General features: G+C 43.9%; 1 protein-coding gene across 1 annotated transcript in view; it reads right to left on the bottom strand.

Moving 5' to 3' along the window:
• LOC128460631 (neurexin-3b) overlaps positions 1–21,813 on the bottom strand; it is a 183,415-nt gene that overhangs the window by 35,549 nt on the left and 126,053 nt on the right. Inside the window, exon 13 of the mRNA XM_053445874.1 lies at positions 6,977–7,148. Within this exon, the coding sequence (XP_053301849.1) occupies positions 6,977–7,148 (172 nt within the window). The remainder of the gene's footprint in view (positions 1–6,976; positions 7,149–21,813) is intronic.

A 21,813-nucleotide genomic window follows, 5' to 3' on the forward strand; every position in this document is an offset into this window, starting at 1 on the left:
TATCTGTTTTACTTTTAACCAACGTCTGCCTATTCTCATTAATCACAGACAATCTAATTTCTCTTTTTTTAATAATTTGTCAACCTCACACGTAAGGCTGTGACAAACTTCCATGAAATGCTATTCTAATTTCCTTTCAGCAATTTAATGGATTTTGAAACAATATTTGCTTCTCTAACACTAAAACAAACCATTGCTCATTCCAATACACTCAAGGCTTTGGCAGCCAGAGACTTACTTGCTCCCTTGTGACCATAGACTGTTTAGAAAAAATGGAAGACGCGTCTGCACAACTCCAACTATCCAGAAATGAAGCCAAAACATCCCGGATATGAAAGCTGCCGTCCTTCGCTTTTGGAGCCAGAGTCTGTGAAGGAGCGGATGGAGCCGCCTTGGCAAGGTCCCGCTGATACACACACTCAACCAATTGTGAGCCAGTGTCAGCTGTCAATCAAGATGTTTCACCCCGTTTCTATAGAATCCAATTGATTAGACATCATCCTCTTCCCATCCACTAACAGGCAGCCAACCACCAGGCGACAACCAAAATGTTTTGGATTCACTTATGGGGTGAAGTCACGTCGTCCATCATTTATATAGAATCTATGCTTGTGACCTGTAGCTCATGGTGGCTTATTTTTATACTGAGGAATTATGCATCAGTATACATTTATTAAGTTATGATGATTTAAAAAAAAACATAATTTAGTTGTATCTTCTAAGATGATCTTGTTACCATCTGACCAGGGAACACAGATTGCAGACTAAAGATTCGCCCTGCAGGCTAACTCATCGACCGGCTCATTGTAAATTCTTTGCTCTGCTGATCGATGACAACTAAACAAATAAAACACTACACCACAATCTCTTTTTAGCCACAGCTGCTGCAGTTACATTCACATAGGAAGTTTATTTGAAATCATTCACATAAAGACAGACCCATAAATAATTGAAGAAGGGTTTTGATTGTAGTTTTTAATTAAGACTATAAGGTCAGCATGAGGTCACTACACAAGACGCACAGTTTTCCTGGATGTTTAAGTGGCCACTTCATGGCATTTGATGGAAATTTCAATTTTTGCCTGCAGTCTTTTCACCCGTTATGTATCTTTGTCCAACAATCAGAATTCAGCAATATTTTAATGAGAATGAGTGTCAGACAAATCTGATAAAAGCTCACTGACGCATGTCCTGATAAAACAGACTGGCTGAGTGTTTTTATTTCTTGACAAGCTTTATCGAATGTACAAATCTTTGCTGAACTATTTTCTAATTCTACAATTTTACATATATATTGCACTTTTTTCATCGGTAAAGTCAAGGGGTTTACGACAAACTTGTTTTAACACAAAAAAGACAACTCTGTGTTTTTGACTGATGCAGCTGCTCTTAGACAATTCTTTGTGTTTTCATATAATTTGCGTTCTCTAAGCCCAAATGCATTCCCCCTCCATTTTACTCCCCCAGCCAAAACAACGTCTAAATGTGTCCCCTTTGGTGGCAGCCATTCAGTCAACACACTGGCACAGTCACAGTCATTTGCTGGTTGGTCGCTTCGTTTCATTCACTTTACTTGCCAGACTTATCTCGCTGGGGCTTCCATCACAGGGCCAGTATTGAGAGTGCATCAAAACTGTGAAAATGGCCACCGTGACACACTCCTGGCATTCTCTCCATTTTGGGGATGATAAGTACATTTCACATAGCATGGGCCTGTCCAAAAATCATCATTCCACAGCCAAGCTACATAGCTAGCTGTTGCAGCCTCTGGTTATCCTGCACCACCCACCTCCTCTCATATCTACACCTGACTTTCATCCCTGACTCGCCTCCTCCCGGTCTCTCTCGGGCTTTTCTTCCTATCTCCTCAGGATTCTCTCTTCTCCCTTTCTCTGAAGCCCACCATCCATCTAGCTGCTCCGCTGCTTCATCTGCTTCAGGCTATTCTCTTTTTCTCTTGTCTCCCTCCAGTGCAATCAGCTCTAAACCCTCCTCGGTTAAATCAAACTTCTTCAGCTACAATCACAATTTTGGTATGATTTATGTACTTCTCCATTCTCTTCCATCCCTTCCTCTGCTTTCCTACCCATCTGTCGGTCTATATGTCAGCTCTTTCCTCTTTTTGTCAACTTATTCCAGTCATCTACTCCATTAAATGATTCTGTATTCCCTGGGTAGCTGCATTTCTTTTCTATTCACCCATAACCCTCTGTTTCTCCTCCGTACTTTCCCTCTATCCTACTTCTATTCTCCCACAGACGTCAGACAAAGCCAGGGAGTAAATTCATCATTTATCAGGTCGCTCTGAAATTTATGGTGTTGAAAGAATGAATTAGACTCGCGGCTTCTACTCTCAGCTTAGTCTGAGTTCTGAGAGGGACACAGATTGTGTCTTAGATAGGGCTAATCATGTTTGGCCCCGGGGACGCGTGGGGATTTATCTCGCTCCCGAGGAATTGTTTTGTCTGTATTTCAAAAACAAAGATTGGCAGATATTTCAGGGCTCCCGTTTCAGGTTGTGGGAAGCATACCAGTGTGCGCTTGGATGGAGGTCTTTGTATGTCTGAGAGCATCTGTGAGTCAGAAAATGAACACAAGCCCGTTCTGCTTATGACCAACCCTCTTGTATCCACCGCAGAGGCTGGAACACGCACACAAACACATTTTCCCCGAGGCACAAGCAGAGTAGTTAGGCTAATGGTCATTCATCTGAGACAACGCCTGAACCTCGGCCAGCTCCGGCAAAGTGTGATGCACAATTTCTGCCCGGCTCGGTCCAGTAGTTCTTTAATTCAAAGATTCAAAGTCACTCAAAAAGATCATGTAATCCAAAATCAAAGAGCACAGGGATTTGGGTGTTATATAAGGAAATTGGAACCCTCTCACTAAACAAAGACAAGCCCCTGCAGTAATGTGGGTTGTCACAAAAGTACACAGGATTTTCGAGATGCACAGTCCTGATGAACACCGACTGGAGAAGGATGAGAACCGCGGATGAAAAAGGAATTTGGGGACAAAAAAAGAATGGAGATCTAACAGGCCAATGTTGGAGGGAGAGAATAATTAGAGAGAGGGAAAGACAAAGCAGTGAACACACATACACACACTCGACGCCCACACACACAAACACACACTCAACACGTGTAAGCTGCAGGAGCCTGATGGAAACACTGCTTTATGGGATCAGTGTGGGTTCATTGTTGTGTAGAAGAATGGGGCTGTGAGGCACAAAAGTCCTCTTCCGTCTTATTTCTCGATATTTCCAGCAATAAAATGAACAATTGTTATTTTTGTATACCTGTTTGTGAGAGTTACTCAAGGGAAATTTGGAATAGTCGATATTCAGATAATACAAATATTTAAACATATAAAAAGCATTGTGAGCTGAGAGGGAATTCTATCCTTGGTTCTTGGAACGTAATCACATGTCATTACTTTTTGTATCAGCTATGATGACACTGAAATCAAATGGCTGAAAAAGTGGTCAGACGATCGACTCCAGTTTAAATCCACTACCACCTCAAAAAACCAATAGTCACATTAATGTCAGTCTGAAAGTGCCAATTGCACATTTTCTTTGAATTTGTACCTGCATTGTTGTATGTTCTTGCATTGGATGTTACATATGTACCTCCTAAAGTGGCTGGTTGTAAAAGTGCAACAGGTGTACCAATACTGAAGTGCAATTTTCAAGAGTTTTTAAAAAGCCTGCTGCAGAGACATTCTGCAAAACTCTGACCCAAAAGTTTTTTTTTGACTTTATGTGCAGACTGCTCTGCACCCAGGAATGACTGCTGCTAAGAAACGTGGCTCAAGGAGATGTTACTCATTGTACAAACTGATAGAAAAGGTCTGCTCAACCCTGACACAAAGAATGGATTTAAAAAGAACATGGTGGGTTTTTCTTTGGCTCAGTGTGATACACTTTCGTAATGGCCACGCTCTTGCCGACATTAGTGCCTCAGACCTGTCTGGTTAAGTGTTCCTCACAATGACCGACTTGTTCTTGTCATTTTTCCTTTGTTCCTGACGCGACGGCAAGTACTGTGATTACATCTTAAATGACAAGTTAGTTCTCAGTTGTCTGGCAGCTCTTTTGTTAAGTTTAATTCCCCTTTCCTTTGTCTCAGATATATTTTAGTCTGAGATTATAACATTATAAACTGATATCATGGAAAATATGTGAAAGAAAAAAGAGAAAAGGATTTAGTGAGATTATCTAAATGAAATCATTTTAAACCCCTGAAATGTTGGTTATAATCTCTTAATGCGAAAAGAGGAAACTGTTAAGGTAAGTGCATCAACTAGATAGTAGCTCTGTAAAATGCATGTTAATGTTAAAAATGTTAATGATGCTAACATAGACAGTTTTCATAATAACTTTACTGATGACCTTTTCCTTATTATTGTGGTTTAATTGGAATGTACAATTTCATCAGACTGCTCGTGTGTGTTCTCTTTCTTGATAATTCTTCTAAACATAGATGTCAGCAAATTACCACTGATCACATTGTTATCATGACTGTTAATAGCGATGCCCTGAATTAGATATGGCCCACATTATAAGGGTTGACATATAGAAACAAACCATTCACATTCACACTCACACCTACGGGCAATTTGGAGTCTTTAATTAAACTTGAGCTGCGTGTCTTTGGACTGTGGGAAGCAGCCAGAGTATCCAGAGAAACCCACACTGATATGGCGAGAATAGATAGACCCTGGCTGCTCATGAATCTTTCCAAAAGTTGCTCAAACCCTCCCGCTGCCTCTCAAAGCAGATGCTCACCACACACATCCATGCATTGGTGCGCAAACTTTGCAAACACTACATTTAAAGCATCCAATTTACACTCCACAGGCTACTTTGCAAGCGGCTTTGACTGACAAGCAATCCGGCAACACCTTTGTCTTCACCTATTCCCTTCCACAGAGAGGGGGCATGCCCGGATCCGGTAACTGTTTATTGAACGACCTGAGAGCTTTGTGGCAGCTGCTGCCTTCAAGTTAAGGCGTTAAGAGTGTGAGAAAGCAGTCAATGAGTCTGCACCCTGACATGTAATTACTCATGAGATGACAACGCCTTTACAAGGGAGGGAGGGCAAAAAGAGAAGGAAAAAAAAAAAAAATCAATCATCGTTGAATTACTATCACTGAGTGTCCCCGCAAATTACCTGTGCAGAAGAGAAAAAGAAATTACCGCGCATTCGATCCCCCGACCTCAACTGCTTTCCAAGACAATGGCAGCCAGACAGAAACAGGGAACAAACCTCAAAGGGCTCACTTTGAAAGAATCCAAATCAAGAGAGCAGGAGCCCTCGCTGCTGGGCATTGCTTAGACTGACGAGCAAACTGAGTGGCCATTTAGCAGTGATTTCTAAATGGAGGCTGGCGTTGGATCCTAGATATTTAGTGGCTTATTGATAGGAGGTTGAGCAGCCATTCAATGCTGATGCAGAAGGTAAATTACTGAGCAAAATTAGCAGCCATTAAAGATGGAGAACACTAGAATTATTGACTGATCACAGTCACGGTTGTCTGAAGTGAGTGCAAATCTGTGCGTGACGGAGATGTGTAAATTGCGTGTGCCACATGTTGTGAAGTTCCTCAGTATTTTCCAGCGTCACCGTGGCCGAAACACGGTTATGAAACCTGTCTGACTTTATCTGGTCAAAGAAAAGCGAAAGACAGCCAACGGCAAAAGAAAGCCAGAGACAGAAGAGATTAGCATCACCTGCGCTGGTTCTGAACCAAACCAAGACAGCGTGCCAGGTCACGCCAGGAGAGGAGGCTGTCCTCTCCTCATCGAAGGCATGCGACCAGGGCCTGTAGGGCTGCTGAGACATAGGGCTCGGAAGTGAAAGAGATCAAATCCTATTTATTTATATTCTTAGCAATGGGTAGCATCAGCAGTTTTTTCTTTATTTTATTTTAAGCTAGAGATGCGGAGCTGTATTTCTGGACACGTTTCCGTTCACGTTAGCGCCACATCTTGTAACGTAACACTACTTAATCTTCAACACTGACTTTTTGTTATACATCTGTTTCAGTCCAATTTTGTCCTGCTGCTATAGCGCAATTGTACCTCGGAGATCAATGAAGTTTCATATTATCTTTTGTCATCCGAACTTCTCCTTGCCTCAACAGCCACTCTGTGCCAATGTTGCTTCCCTGTGCATCTGCCGTGTTTGACTAAGTGAAATTGAAATGTAGGTAATAACAAACAAGGAAACAAAGGTGGTCTCTCCTAAGCTGCCTGACAAGGAGGCGCAGATATCAAAGAGCAAGGACAGCCAACTCAATTTAATGGACTGTTAAATAAAGGTAGGCAAGATTTATTTTCCCTTTTAAGTTCCTTGTCTCTCTTACTCCTTTGCTCACTCTCTCACTCAGCTCGCTGAGCGCCACATCTCTGTTCCAAACAAGGGGACTGCCTGAGTCTCCCAATGGAGCGGGTTCTGTTTGATGACCCCATTTGTATTCCGCTGCTGTGCTGCCTCTGCTGACCTGGGGATGAGAGATACAGGCAGGCAGCAGCTTTATCTGGCCAACAGGCCACCCTGGGTTCCTGCCTCTATCCTCCTCTTGCTCGCCCACTGACCAAATGCCTCTTGGTCCCTTTCAATCCCCTTTCTGCAATGAGCTGTCCAGATGTTGCACAGTTAATGCCTCTTGCAAGACAAAAGATTCGTGCTTGGTGTGCCCCCGCTCCTGTGGAGTCATGTTTGAGGGCATGAGAGAAGTTTTTTGGAGGAATGATTTGCAATGGGAGCATGGCCGACCACATGCCTCTTAGTCGTTTGAGATGTTTTACTTAAAACAACAGGAGAAAGGGAAATTATGTTTGAGTCAGCGGCTTTTTCTTCTTGGTGGTGGCCCTTGATTCAAGAAAAACAGGTGGTGTCCAGAGGTTTTAAGACTAAGATTCTATTCAAACTGTAGAATTTCGACAGAAAAAAATAGAGAGGGACAGTACCTGCGGGAAAGTGCTCATTGATGGGCCAGTTATCCACCTGCAAGGTGGCATTGCCCCCATTCCTGGTGAATCGCACCAAGTGGTATTTGCCATCATTTACCACCGTGGTTGTCTCCTTAACGCTGATGTCCACCGTCCCGATGTTGAAAGTCACACTTACTTTGCCTTGTTCCTGGAAAAAAGACAAAAAGAGGAAAAGCAAACTTAGAACATTTGACCTTTTATCATACAAAGACTCCATCATCATGTAATTCCATAATTACACAATTCTATCTGTAAAAGCTGCTTGGATGAGTGCCCTCTGCCTGTGCTAATGGTGGACTACTCAGTGAACCTGAGGATGCTAGCACGCTTCACTTCATTATACCACTGTAATGTGATGAAAATAGGCTGCCACAAGAGATTGTAACGATGAGTAATGGTCCCTGCCTCCTGTCACCGCAAAAAACTGGCAGGACGGATCCTGATTCCACCGCGGCACTTACCATCTATATGAACACCCGTTTTGTTTAGCTCCCCACGCTAAACCAGTTATACCATGTCCATAAATTATGATGCCTCCCCATCATTTCCCGACTCCTCTCCCATCGACCCCACTAATTTTCACGAGCTGCCAGCGTGTTTTATTGTGACTGTTTGCGTATTCATGGGCGTGTGGGCGTTAAAAAGCAAGAGGTTTTAGAGCGGGGGCAGGACTTGGGTGAGTGGCGAGCTGTGTTTTCTGTGTCATTTGTTTTAATCCCCCACAGGGAATCTGGCTGTGTAATTACCTACTTTAGGAGCTCGGAGGAGAGGGACCGTTTCTCATAACAAAACCAAAATTAGGATGCTCGCACAGGGGGCCAGACACATATTGTTAATTGATCAGCTGAAACACTGGCCCTGTATAGCTTACTGTAGCTGAGCATACACCTTGATAAAGTCAGGCTAAATTCAACGGTGCTCGCCAGCACAAAACGCAAGGCAAGAGTGCAACACTTAAACCTGCTGACCTCTATTGAATGTTACAGCCTCTTAATACTTTAGAGGAGCACTTAATAAGGCCAGCCTATACTTATCTCACCCCCTCGTGGTTTTACAATCTCAAATGTACTCCAGGAAGAAGAATATAATATTATACCTTACCACCGGATTATTATAGAAAGCTGCAGTGTACAGTAATAAATGAAATGTGTCATTTTACTTGCGCCTGCATGTCCTTGCACCTTTAGTTTTGTTCCGCAGCGCCACGTTTTGCTGAGTAAGTCTGTTCTGCATTTTTGCTCTATTTATAACTAAAGAAAAAAAAATCATATCAACAAGGGACAAATATTATCTTTTAAACCCGGTATGTTTCTGCATTTTTTACCTTTTAAGGAGGGCATCGAGAAAGCCTTGGACGAAGAGCACAGGTCTCTTTCCCGTCCTCTAAATTAGGAACCTGTTTTTGTTTCTTAGCATCTGGGGCAGTGAATTCCTCTCTTGATTAAAACGTAAGAGACCCCGCCATATTTAACAGTTCTTGAAGTTTTTAAGGAAAGTGGAAAGTTGGCCTTTGTAAAACTTTGAGTGAATCATTTCAGTGGCCGCAACAAATCCTTTTTATCTGCCAATGAGGTCTGAGAACCTGAGCCGTATTCAACACCTGACTCACACTTTGAGTTCGAACCTCCCTTTTGTTCTCAGGCACCGCATTACAGTGAGCGAGGCAACCGTAATGCGATGGACGACCGAGTGCCTCTCCTTTGTAACAATCTTCAGCTTGGCTAATAATAGAAAAAAGAATGGAAGGCACTGTCACAATAGACATGAGAAAGCCATCTCTTAAAAGCTGAGGTAGAGCTCGGAGTGGGAGTCGGACGAGCAGGATATCTGGACGTGCACTTACCATCCCTGTCAGAGATGCTGTAAATGCTCATTTAAATTTAAGTTGCTGTCCTTAAAAACTGAGAGCAACATACAGACGCATAAAATAAAAGAGTGTTTGCACAAGTCGACAGATGCACATGCTGTTTATCATGCAGCAAATACACATAATCCACGCACCTAGTCGGGCTAAGGTAAGCGTACGCACAAACATGTTGATGATTTAATGTGACAAGGTGATGTTCAGTGTGTGTGTTGAAGCGTGAAAAATACAACTAAAGCATCCTGGCCCTTCTGACTAATGACAGGACCTTTCCCTGGTATGAAAAAAACAACATGTCTGACGGGCCACGCGCCCACAACACACAGAGAGACACATCAGCCGTACTGCATCCGCTGTGACCTTCAGAGGCTCTGGCAGCCCCGGCTCTCCAGTGTAGTCGCATCAAAGCCACATCAGCGACCCACTAATACCTACAAACAAAGACAGATCGTCACCCGCTGGCCCAGGTACAAACAAACAACAAAACACAACAATTGTACACCTCTGTGACCGCCGCCGACCGGCTCCGGGCAGTGTGCAGAGAGGAAACTGTGTGCGGCAAACCTCTCCCTCTCTCTCCCCTCCTTTCCCTCCGCACTACTCCTGTTGTCCAGCCCCCCTCCTGCCGCCGCTCCCCCCCCCCCCCCCCCCCCTGCCGCGCCAACGTTTGATTGACAGATCCAATTACGTTTTTTATTGGCCTGTCGCTCGCGAGGCGGGAAGGCACTTCATTGTCTCCTGAGCAAAGGGGGAAAAGTGGCTATTGTTCTCTTAGTGGAAAAGATGATGGCCACAATTCCGGGCGTAAACAAATGATGCGCGGAGAATCACTTCCAAGCTGACACACACTCGAATACAAACACACATCGAAACACACACAACAAAGTCACAGAGTGTAACCTTGCACTCAAGAACCCCTGTTTTAAAGTGTCACATGGCAAATAAAAAGAAAGATGCATACAAACATTCAACCAGTTGGTTAAAATCACTCAAAATGAACCAAAAAGAAAATCTATAGATCATCACAATTTTTGTTGATGTGCCTTTCATCACCTAACATCCACCCACACTCTCTATTTAACGCCAATCACGAGCCCCCACTGCTTTACGGCAACAGGAATAGTATGAGATTAGTTTGTTTGTGTGTCACTTAAGTGTACAGTATGTGTGGGCATGTTGTGTTCACGCTCCGTGCAACTAAGACTAATAAATGTAATTCCACCCCTTCCCCCCCTCGTGCTGCGAGGTAGCCCGGGCCTGGCACGAGGTCCTCCCGCGGGCCCACGTGACTCGGCTCACACTGACATCCGTAATCAGGCCCGCCGCAATCCAATTCAGGGGCCGATCAATGCCTCCAACACACAGCGCACCCCAGGCGGAGTGAAAGAGAGAGAATCACTCAAAGCAGTGGTGGGCGATCCTGCAGACAGCCATCAAAGCCCTTGGCAGGCAGCTGCTATAAAGGGCATGAGCCGCTCACGACGGACCCCATCCCCAGCTCACTGAACGGCCATTCTGTCGAGCCACAGGCCCCAGACAGACATTTAAATCTGGGAGCCATTTCATGAAGGTGAGATGGGTGGAATTAGCACAATTAGCTCTGCTGGGGAGAAGAAAGAAGGTGGACAAAGGAGGGAGCGAGACGGAGAATAATGAACCGATGCATGTAGACATGTGCCAGATACCCTCTGTAAGAAGATGGGCAATCAAAATCACTTACAGGTCAAAGAACGTTATTAAAGTGGGAGTTTTTCCCCCTCAAAAGATTATTGATAGTGGTCCGGACAAAGAGTAGTTGTAGAGGGATGATTCCAGTGGGTCTATTTTAAGTCTCAGTTGGGAGGGAGGAGGATCTGATATCAAGAATGTGAACATGTCCCAGGGTGGGAGTTTGGGTTACATATCCACCCTTTCATCTGACATCAGTGCTCAAGTTAGCTTTTGCGGTCAGGGGGCATCAAAACTGGATCATGGAGGCATTAGCAGTAGAATCAATACAGTGGAGAAGCTAGAGCAATGAAAGACGCACTGGATTGATGAACCTGGCCTTCACGCCGCCAAAGCCATTCATTGTCAGTAATTGACAGAGATAAGTCATGGACCACGCAGTGATTTGTAGCTGTCTGTTCTTGTGCGTATCAGACTCCAGAGTCAGACATTTGCTAAAGGGTAGAAACTGTTCAGGAGAGGTCTTTTCTGTGTGTGTGTGTGTGTGTGTGTCCGCTGGCCTTTAGTGAAAGTCATTTCTTCATGTATAGAATGTCCTGACAACTCGACAGGCCTCGGGCAAGGCACTTGACATATTTTTTTTGGGCCTCGAAATTGAAACTGAAAACATGATTGGTTAAAACTGAAAGTCTTAAAAACAAAGAGAATGTCAGTCTTTAAAAAGAAAATATACCTTACAATAAATGTACAACTTAGCCAGCGTGGTAATTCATCCATAGACACTGCCATTGCCTGCTTTAGACTGAAAACCTTGAAATCTGTAAAATTACAACAAAAAAAAACACCCTTATTTGAGGTAAATATAAGTCTTTCTTTTTTTATGAAAAGACCAAGACTAACGGTGGACTGATCCTGTCAGCAAGTATTTTCTGTGTATACAAATCCTGATAAGGCTTAAATGCTCATAACTCGTTGCTCAAAACTATTAAAAACACATTAGAAGCCACACTTATCTGTTTCGACATGTCCTTCATTATTATGGAGATGGTTGTCCCCTCAACACCCATTCCTGCCCTAAGTCTTCACTCCAGAGCAAATTGTTCCCTACACCCTGGAGTAGTAGGAGTACTTCTGCTTTTTTTAGGAAATAACAGCCTTTTCCAAAATATAAAACTATAAAATTATGACCCAGTTTAAAAAAAGGACTTTACCACAGGGAAGTTTGTTGATTTCATGGGATTTGTTGACCGTAAGAAGAATTTACATCACACCAGCATTGTCTTATCCTAGGTTGTGGTCTTCCACTGAATTAGGGACACTGTCAGGAATGTTGCTCTTGTACAGAGTTAATACTACTACTACTTCCACTATTACTACTACTTCAAATAATAAGAACAATTGGTAGCAGTTAGATGGATGGTATGTATAATGTTCACAAAGAGTTTTTTGTTGTTTTTTTCAGGTTGCCTCCCTTTGCGAGGGACAGCAGAGAAAAAACAGCTTATACAACTAACTCAGGCTCCGAATTGTATCTGTTGAATAATGAGCCAAGAAATAATGATAATGAAAAAGAAAATCATATATCTCATAACCTGGGCCAATAAATGAAAACTATCTGCATGGTCGATATCACATCATTTGAATACACTGAGTAAATTAAGTTAGTGTACTGTATCTTGTGGACTTTAAATAGTTTTTATTAATTTGTAATTCTTTAAAAGGCGCTTAAAGTCTTAAAAGGGCAGCTGTTATTTTAATGTCATGAATAAAGCCCGATTATATAAACACGCAGCTGCTTGTCTGCAGTGCTGCTGACTTGTCACAAAAAGAGTCTCATTCTGTAAAGATAAACTCCAGTGGGACTGAATAAAGCACTGGAGCAACAGTTTTATGTTCTCATATTAGAAGCAGAGGTGGCAGAGTTCAGGGTTCCCGGCTCTCCACAGTGACAGCCTTAATGCGCTATTAAAATAAACATTCGACTGAAAGCTGTGAAAGTTCATCAATCATTAATTTGCTCAAATGCTCATTCAGACATTCATAATCGGCTGCGGAGATGTTGTGAGAGGTGACGTGGGAGGAGACACGGCGCAGAGGCCGGCTGCCTCTGAAATATTGATCACATCTAAAAGAACCCAGAGGTCTAACACATACAATACTTCACACCTGAGAGAGCCAGGAACGGCTTCATCGAGTGGACAGGAACAAAATGGCTTCCACCTCGCTGTGCTTAGTGCTACTGTAGGTAATTGCCGTGTATTACCAGCGAGTCCATTAGCCAGTTGGTTAATGCCCAGGAGTGGTAGCTGGTGTTAGCCCAGAGTGAGGAGGAAGAGTCATTTTGCATTTTTCATATAAAACACAAGCAGCAGCGTTTGCCGGGGAGGGTAATGGCTTTGACTCCTGCGCTCGGGCTCAATGTCAAACTCTGAGCCCCGCTCTTTGATCCTCTGCCGCAGAATATGAATCGCACAGGGTCAGCCTTATCAATTATTTACACCCACTCTTTCTCTGTTTCCTGTTTGTCCGCTCTTGTGGCTGTAACTTGCTCTGACACTAATGGCGGACGGCCCGGTGAAAACATTTATCAATGTTACCGCAGAGTTCTTCTCCAGCTCCGTATTATCACTTTCAACCTTTTGGAACTCAGAGTACTGACACTGCACTGATCCTAATCATCACTACTTTAGTACTTCGGTTACTTCACTGCATGCGTCTCGGCTGCATTGTCTCAGTAAAGTCACCGTCCCTGAAATTACCTCTGGCTGCTGCGCCGCTGTCAAACCTCTATCTAATTTTGAGCATTAAAGAGAGAGATACATATCTCTGTAATATTTGGCATGAAAACGCTTGAAAACGCCACAATCAGGTCATCAGGATGGTGAACTCAATCCTCTTTGAAATTAACTGCTGTAATATTTAACATATTGAAATATGCAAAAACATATAAGGCTGATATAGACTTAAGCATTTAATTCTTAAAAAAAACCTTTTTGTATAATTTTGTATTTTATATATTTTAAATATTTACATTTCTCTTTAGGCTTGTTTCATATGTCACTCTCATCATTTCACTGTAGCCTTCAAGAGTATGCCACCTGCCTGTTATCTCACGTACCTGTATTATATGAGCATGCAGCAAATAAAACCCTTAAATCAACAAAAACAATGTGTTCATTGTTTTGCCTCATGTTGAAGCAGTAAATTAGGTTTGACTGTTGCTAAGAGGGAATAATTGTGCATTTGAGTGCCGACGTTTAAGCTTTTCATTCACATTATTGTAAACAGTATGGCTGTTATTACAGGGAGTATCCATTTCTATATAATTACGCCCCCTCTTTCTATAAAATAAATATATAACCACAGATCACTCAAAAAATACCATTTAGAGAGAGAGAGAGAGAGAGAGAGAGAGAGAGAGAGAGAGAGAGAGAGAGAAGAGAGAACGCAGGAATTGGAAGGTGCAGAGTAATCTCTATTTGTGGTCAGAGTACAACACCACTGAAGTAATTATTATGTGTACTGCGTAACGACATGCTTGCTAAACCACGGTAGCTTGGTAAAAACTTCAGCCATGAATTTGCATCTGCCTGACCTGCTGTTACAGTCCTTCATCTGCACCCTCACAAAGGGTGCACTGGCCGTGGAATCAGGCCGTATGCAAAGGAATCGGGCTTCAGTGGATGGCACAGTCACACACACACACCCACACACACACACGCACGTGCACACGCATGGACGCACACACGCTCTCAACATTGCCGTGACCTTATTCATGCTCTGCTTGGACTGATGTTGTGCAACAGCTGTTAAGATGGTGCTGGGCATAAATCTCAGGTTTGACTTCATTTACTCGCCGTGGCTTCAGATTTGATTCCATTTATTCAGCGTAGCTTCGCTCCATCATCCTTTAAAGGAAAGGCAGGTTCTGTGTGACCTCACACTGCGCCGCGTGGCACAACATGGCCCTCACGTGCCAGGGGGCTCATTTGGGGTGAAAAAAAAGAGCCAATGAATGGGATTTGTGCTGGATGGAATAATATGCTGTGAAAGTCCATTAGGGACCAGGCTAATGAAATTGAAACAGCTCGGTGATCAAATTAGAATCTGTTCGGCAGATATTTAATTTAATGTGCTGCTGAATTTGAGCGCTTTCTTTTTGGTAGCCCAAGAATGAAACAGCAGCCAATAAATCATACAGGGACACATTTCATCCTACAAACTCGTCCCCTGATTCTTCTGAAATGAACACCTTTCCAATGTCTGCAAGTGAAATATAAAGTCTTACCTATGTGCAACATTTCCAGAAACTAAACAGAATAGGGCCAGAAAAGAGATATCAGTGTCTCACAAAAGAAAAAAATCCCAAAGAGACCTTATCTTTGACCTTTCAGCGTATTTTGTCACAGAGAATACCTTCAGTCACAGCCGCTCACATCACTGCAGCTGCTCGGCGAAGAGTCACGGGGTGAAATTATTTGAATAGACACAAAGAAGATTTCAGCTTGTTTGAAGAGCTGCCCTCTGTACTGTGCACGCTTCCCTTACCATGTCTCGGCTAATATGCAAAGCAAGAACCACACTGGGAGACAGGGAACGAGAGAGGGTAAAAAAACAGGAGGAAAAAAAAGGAGAGGTAGCTTTCAGAGGTAGCTGCACATCACACCAATTAACAAAGCAGTCGGTAAATATCGGAGAAAGTGATACAGATGAATCTCGGTGGGGAGAGCTGGGACGGACCTCCTGGTTTTCCTGTGTGCCGCAGCCACAAACACGTCTCTGAATGCTGAGCAAAGATCCAACCACAGTTCATTGAGTGAGGGAAAAAAAAAAGAGACAGACAAAGACGTGGCGGAAGAGGGAGAGACAGCTTCTCATCCATCTGTTTATATAAACATACTATTCTGGGCAAGCACTTCCAGGCACTACCAGACGGCCTGATGAATGTAAACACACAAATGTGCACGCACACACGCACAAATACACACAGGTTGTTGTTGTTGTTGTTCTTTTTTTTTGTTACCGTGTCACAGTCCTAGTCCATCAGTTCTAACACCCACGTGCTAGGGAACAGGTGTTAAAATGCCAACGCTAATGGCTGGCGTCCACAATAGACAGTGCCCTGACGCCTCTGCGGCTATGTCAGGTGCAGAATGCGGAGGGCGGAGGCGGAGGGAAAGAGGGAAAGAGGGGGGGGGGGGGGGGGGGGCGGCTTGGTGCCCCAGTCACGGGAGGTGATGAGGCAGAAAAAAGGGGCCTCCTCTGTTCTCTGTGAGGGGGGAAAATAGTTGCCAATATTGGCGCCAAAACTAGCATGACCGCCCAGAAACAAGCTGGCAGCAGGGGGGGGGGGGGGGGGGGGGTGGTCTGTTGCCAAGGGTAACCTGCCTGGTGTCAGGGATGAAGATGGAGGGGGGGGGGGGGGAGAGACAAAAGATGCAGGTAGGAGGAAAATGGAGGCCTGGAAAATAACAAAGACTCGAGAAGAGAGCGAGAGCGAGAGAGGCTACGAGGTGAGGAGGAGAGAGCGGCAGAAAAATAATTAAGTGAAAATAGGGTGCATTAGGTGCCCCGCTCCCGACTGCTCTCCTTCTGCCTTCTCTGCGTTCCATTTCTCCGTCTGTGATCGTCCGCTGAAGAGGGGATTCATTTGGTCTCAAATCCGCCGAGTCTCTATATGATAATATCAATTCGAGGGTCACTCCCTCACACTGAGCAGCAAAGACTCGGCTTGCTGCAGGTTTGAATTTGCACCATTTGCTGGGGTAAGTGCTTGAACCTGCTGGAGAGATAATGATTTGGTAAGAGGAGAGCGTGTCTCCAGTTGCTATAAACACTGCTGCGATGGATAAATATCAGTGGAGCTTGTGAAATGTGCACAAAACAGTTCCTGCACATTGTAAACCCGACAGATCGTGTTGACGTCCCAACAATGAGTCATCCTTTAGCAAAGAATGGAGAGTAACTAAGTACATTTACTCAAGTACTGTGCTTGAGTGCAGTTTTGAGGTATTTTTTCCTTTCCTATAGAATTAGTCTTGACAATCTAACAATGACCTGCATAATTATGTCTCTGATGCTAGGGACCATTATTACAGAGCCAGTACTTTTTCATCATCATACTTACATAGTATATGATTTTTAATGCAGGACTTTTACTTCAAACATAGTTTCTAAGGGGAAACATTAAACTAATGCACTAGTGCTTCAACTTTAAGGCACTGCATCTGAATACTCCTTACAGCTTTTCAATGGGATTCATATATATATCGACCTGGATGCCTATTGCTGTACACTGCACTTTAACCTCAGGCTTGTGTTGGAGGAGGTAACCAAATGTATTTCATAAATAATAGTACAATGTCAAATTAAAGATGAAGATAAAAAACAACATCCATTGTAAAAATGTTGTAGTAAAGTAAAAGTGAGAAGTACTTGAAAATAAATCAACTTAAGTAAAGTATGTACTTAAGTCAGTGTACCTGTTACATCCGGGTCTAATCTACTGTACGAATGAATACCTGAGTGAACACTCTCCTGCAGTGACGGCTCAGGAGCCACACTGGGCAGCATATGCCATCTCTGTGTGCATGGCTGTCATGTCAGCTTGATACTGGTCAACAGTCCAAGTCTCATTTTGCATTCATCATCATTTCCAATTCATGACCAGATCCGGCGCATTAGAGCTGTGTTAAACCAACCGGAACCAAACCAAAGTCCACAGACTGCCTAATGAGACGATGAGTTTCTGAAGCCTTTGTTTGACCACTTGTAAGACTTTATCCTAGTTTATGGAGGGATATTGTATTTAGGGTGTCAGCGGGCGATAAATACAGTAATGTATTCTTTTTTTTGATAAGTCAAGTCATCACCCCCCCCCCCCCTCCCCCCTTGCTGCGAGGCAGTGTGGGGTGTCTCAGCATCAGCATCTGTCTGAGTGTGCCAAAACCACTAAAAGTGACTTTCATCTAAGTTTTGTGACTGAGAGGGGATGTGAATAGAGGGCACAGGGGACAAACACACAGACACAACAGACAAATTAACAAAAGCAACAAATATTCAGAAATAGAAAATGTGGAGACAAAAAAAAAGGAGAGCACTGAAATGGAGACATGAATAGCCAGCACCTAAAATGGTTGAATAAACAGTAGGATATCTAGGCCGGTTTGTCTCTCCCACTTCAAGGAACACTGAGGCAAGTGCCCTACTTCTTTAATGCTTTGGACACTTTCAGGGCAAGCTGTCGTCAAACTGAGGTACAAGTCTTCACTGAAAAACATCTTGCACTGGTATTTAGTCAATTTGCTTTCACGTCTCCTTACATCCTCCCCGCCTTCTTGTCCTTCCTTGTCAATTATTCTTCATAATTATTACTTTTTCCTCGCTATTTGGAAAAAGGCATTCTTTTTTCAGCAAATTAATTGGCCCAAAAGTAATAAGGCACCAGTTATTTTAAAGGCAATTTTCTTTCCCATAATATGAAACCGCTAAGAGATAAGTGCGTATCAAAGGCGCAGCAGATAGCACTCATTGCTGCTCCCCTCTTCCACAATTAACGGGGCTGCCCGCAGAGAGGAGGCATACAATCTAGGTGATTGGAATGCACGAAGATGCCAATGTAATTCAGAAAAATGCCATTAACGTTAATAAGAGGCTCCAAATGATTGATTATAGCGATGCCTTTTTGCATGTTGGGAGCCGTGCATGCATGCTGATGCGTGTCGCCTGTTGTTCGCGTGGCGGCGTGCATGATCAAAGAAGCTGATGCGTTTATCTAAACTGCGATTATGGGCGCCTAAATGCGTGGGTGTGAAATATGTGATGGTTACTGATAAATGCAACAGAAGTGTGTGACTGTGTGCAAACATGATTGATGTGACGCCAAATCCTGTGAGGGCTTTCATGCATTTTCCCACGTACCAAAAGAGTGAACGTGTCAGAGGAAGACATATAGACACAGAAAGGTGTGTTGGCACACAGATCTCTTTATATTTTTCTGTTCAGAGATAACTGCATAGAGGTTCAAAGAGGGCAGGGGCTGTTGAGCCAGAGGAAGTGACAAATATATTGTCTGTCTCGGTGAGATGGTGGGAGGTTGTTTTTTAAATGTCACAGCGACTCTCAAGGTCTGTCCCAGGTCGGCTCGTGTCTCAGCTCCCAAGCAGGACTGCACAAGAAGCGCTGCTGCATCACACAGACAGAAAAGTATGCAGGCCACAGGACACCACGACCGCTCAGAAGTAGTCACGTCTTCATAGTTAAGGCTGAAGGAGGCGGGCTCTCTCATGTCAATTCTGACACGTGTGTGATGAAGCTGAAGTCAGATAAAAGGACGAGTATAGTTCATCCCAGGCGCATACTCACAAGCTAACATTTTCTACAAATGTTCAGGGAGCATGTGTCTGAGGCGAACTCGAACTCAACCTTCCTAGTGCCCTCAATATTGACCACCCGACATTCGACATTGGGATTTTGGAGGTGTGACCTGTGTCTGATGCACGCTCCCTTTGCTTCGTTACTTGAAGAAGCCTCCAGTCTATCAAATTCCGTAAACGCCACAGAATAGCCTCATCTTGAATCCCCTTTCTTTTAAATGCAAACTCAACTTTTCCTCTGTGGCCTAGTTCCCCTCGAGCAATCTTCACAATTTGACCAATGTTTGCTTTTCTTCTTGAAACCTAAGCTGCAGAGAGAAAGAGAACGAGCGGTGCAGCCTGACAAAAACACATATAAATGCAGAGTCTTTGAAAGGCAATTTTCCCTCCGCTAATGTCGAGTGAGCATGCCGTACTCCGAGGGAATTAACGGAGATAGAAGGCTTGTTCGTGCCTGGGCCCCGGTGTACCTAATCTGTATCTCCAAAAACAAACTGAATCATATGGTTGGTCTCACCTTCTCTTTAAAGCTAAACACTCTTAAACAAATTGAAATAAGGAGAGACAAAAGAGGAAGAGACAAAAAACAACAGCTCCTCCTGCTTTCTTCCCAATCTGTTGTTTGCCACAGTGGAGCGAACATTACTCGCTCTCTTTTCTCACCTCCCTTGCCCCACTAGCTGAATCGCCCCCACTTGCCACTTCTTCCTCTCCTTCTTCCCCTTCTTAATGTTCTTGTTCCCCTTCTCCTTCTTCTTCAGCTCTAAGACAACTAGGTGCTGCCTCGCTCCCTGTGCCAGATGCTGTGCAGACTCTGGGCTGAATCGGGCTCAGTGGGTGTCTGTCACTTTGGGCTTGCTGTCGGGCGAGTTTATCTGTCATAGAAGGCGTCCTTACACCGTCGTCCCTGAAGGGAGATTAGACACACTGCGCTGACTCTCTCTCCCACTATCTGCTTTCCCTCTCTCTCTCTCCATATCTCTAGCCCTTGTCTGTTGCTCTCTCTCCCCATCAACATTCCCCCTCTCTAGCTGTCACTGTCTCTGTCCTCTATCGCCTTCCCTCTACCTCCTCCCTCCCCTCTCCCTCCTGCTATTTGTCAGCGTGCGCTCCACTGAGCCAGGACTGTGAACAGGTTACAGTAGTCGAGAGGGGAGGTCCGCCAGAGTCAGCCACGCGAGGCACAGATGGGCCTCCTTGTCCATTCAGCAGGACTGTTGCCACAGGTTATGGCATCAAAATGCGCATGATGTATTTCAATCCCTCCTTTCTGCCGGAGCTGACAGCTGAGCTAGTGTAATAATGTCAGATAATGCTTTGTATCATGTCAAGAAAAAACATGGCTCCCGCTGTCAACATTCATCATTTCCCTCCCTCTTCCCTTGCCAGTGAGCTGCGTGACAAATATCAACAAGACGTTTGGAAACTTTAACCATTCCGAAATGTAAAACTTGTCAACAAAAACTTATACTGCAGGGAGAGAGAATAATTGCACAAATGGCAGAGGCCCACAGAATCCATACAGTAGCTATAGTCTGGGGGCACAAGAAGCTCAAATTAAATGAAGCCAAAACTTGGTTTAATCTCCTCCCTGCCAGCATTGCAGAAGACATTTTTCATAGTGAATTTTTATAATTAGAGTGTTATCCAACTTGTGCCAACCCCCGAGTGGCAGCATTGGCACACAAGAGGAGAAGGCCACCTGGAGGCCCTTTCTGAGCAAAAGGCATATGTAATGAGTCACAAGGTCCCTCTACGCTCCAAATGACATTAATTGCTGTCCAGGGCAGAGGCCTCCTGGAAAACAGCCAATGCGTGTGCAGGTTGGGGCAATCCACCACCAGGAACACTGCGATACAGCCAAATCTAGCTTCTTCTCAAACACATGCGTAATTGCATCATGTGTCTCCATATGTGAGGAGCATACTTCTTATCTGAAAGAGAGAGAGAATACTGTAATACTGTTTGAGTGAATCTGCCAAAGGAATGAAAACAATCAAAAAAGTCCGGGGAACCATGTCTCTCCTCTCTCGTCATTGGCCGGACTGGCAGGTTCCAGCAGGGTGTGAATGAATTAAAGATAATGTGGGAAGAATGAATTAACCATGTGCTCCGCAGACTTCAAACAGGCTTAATCAAAGGGCTCTTGTGAAATTCATGGAGCGTGGTTGGGTTTCACCCGTGTCCATTGTCTTAGCATGTCATCTTTGTGCTGACTCACACTGTCATGGCCAGAGTCTTAGATCTTCAATAGGGAAGGACAGGGGTGGGGGGGACAAGGATCGATTCTAAACACACACACACACTCATGCATTACACACACACACACACACACACAAAGTGCGTGTTGAGCCCTGGCCCTTTTTGTAATTTATACTGGAGGTGCACATGCTACATAAGACATTATCAGAAGTCAGTCATTAGCTCTGGTATGGTTCATATTTCTTTTTTGAAAGGCTGATATATTGGTGCTTTTACTTCTTGTATGGCTCACACAGCTTTACAGATGTATATGAATTCAAAATGAAGCTGAGTTCAAGGTGAGGACTGACCCATGAGTAATAATGTAATAATGTGTACCTGCTGAATAGTGTTACTGATCCCATTGCAATAAACTGCCTTTCCTAAAACCTGGATGACTGTAAAACTAGCAGAGATGCAATAAAACCAGGGAAGTATTTGTGTATTTGTTCAAATAATCATCATCCTCTACTTTTGTTGCTGCCTGTAAATTGGAACTAAACACATGTTCAGCTGAGCTAACATGTGTCCTGAAGTCGGTTTACACCAACTGAGGAGAACTGCACTGAAACTGAACATGCACCAGTCGAGCACTGGGTCCATTCACTCGAAATGTGATTCTCTAAATAGTCCTTGCCAACAAAAGCCTATGAATATTTAGTCGT

The sequence above is a fragment of the Pleuronectes platessa genome, chromosome 17, assembly GCF_947347685.1.
Source record: "Pleuronectes platessa chromosome 17, fPlePla1.1, whole genome shotgun sequence".
Taxonomy (NCBI): domain Eukaryota; kingdom Metazoa; phylum Chordata; class Actinopteri; order Pleuronectiformes; family Pleuronectidae; genus Pleuronectes; species Pleuronectes platessa.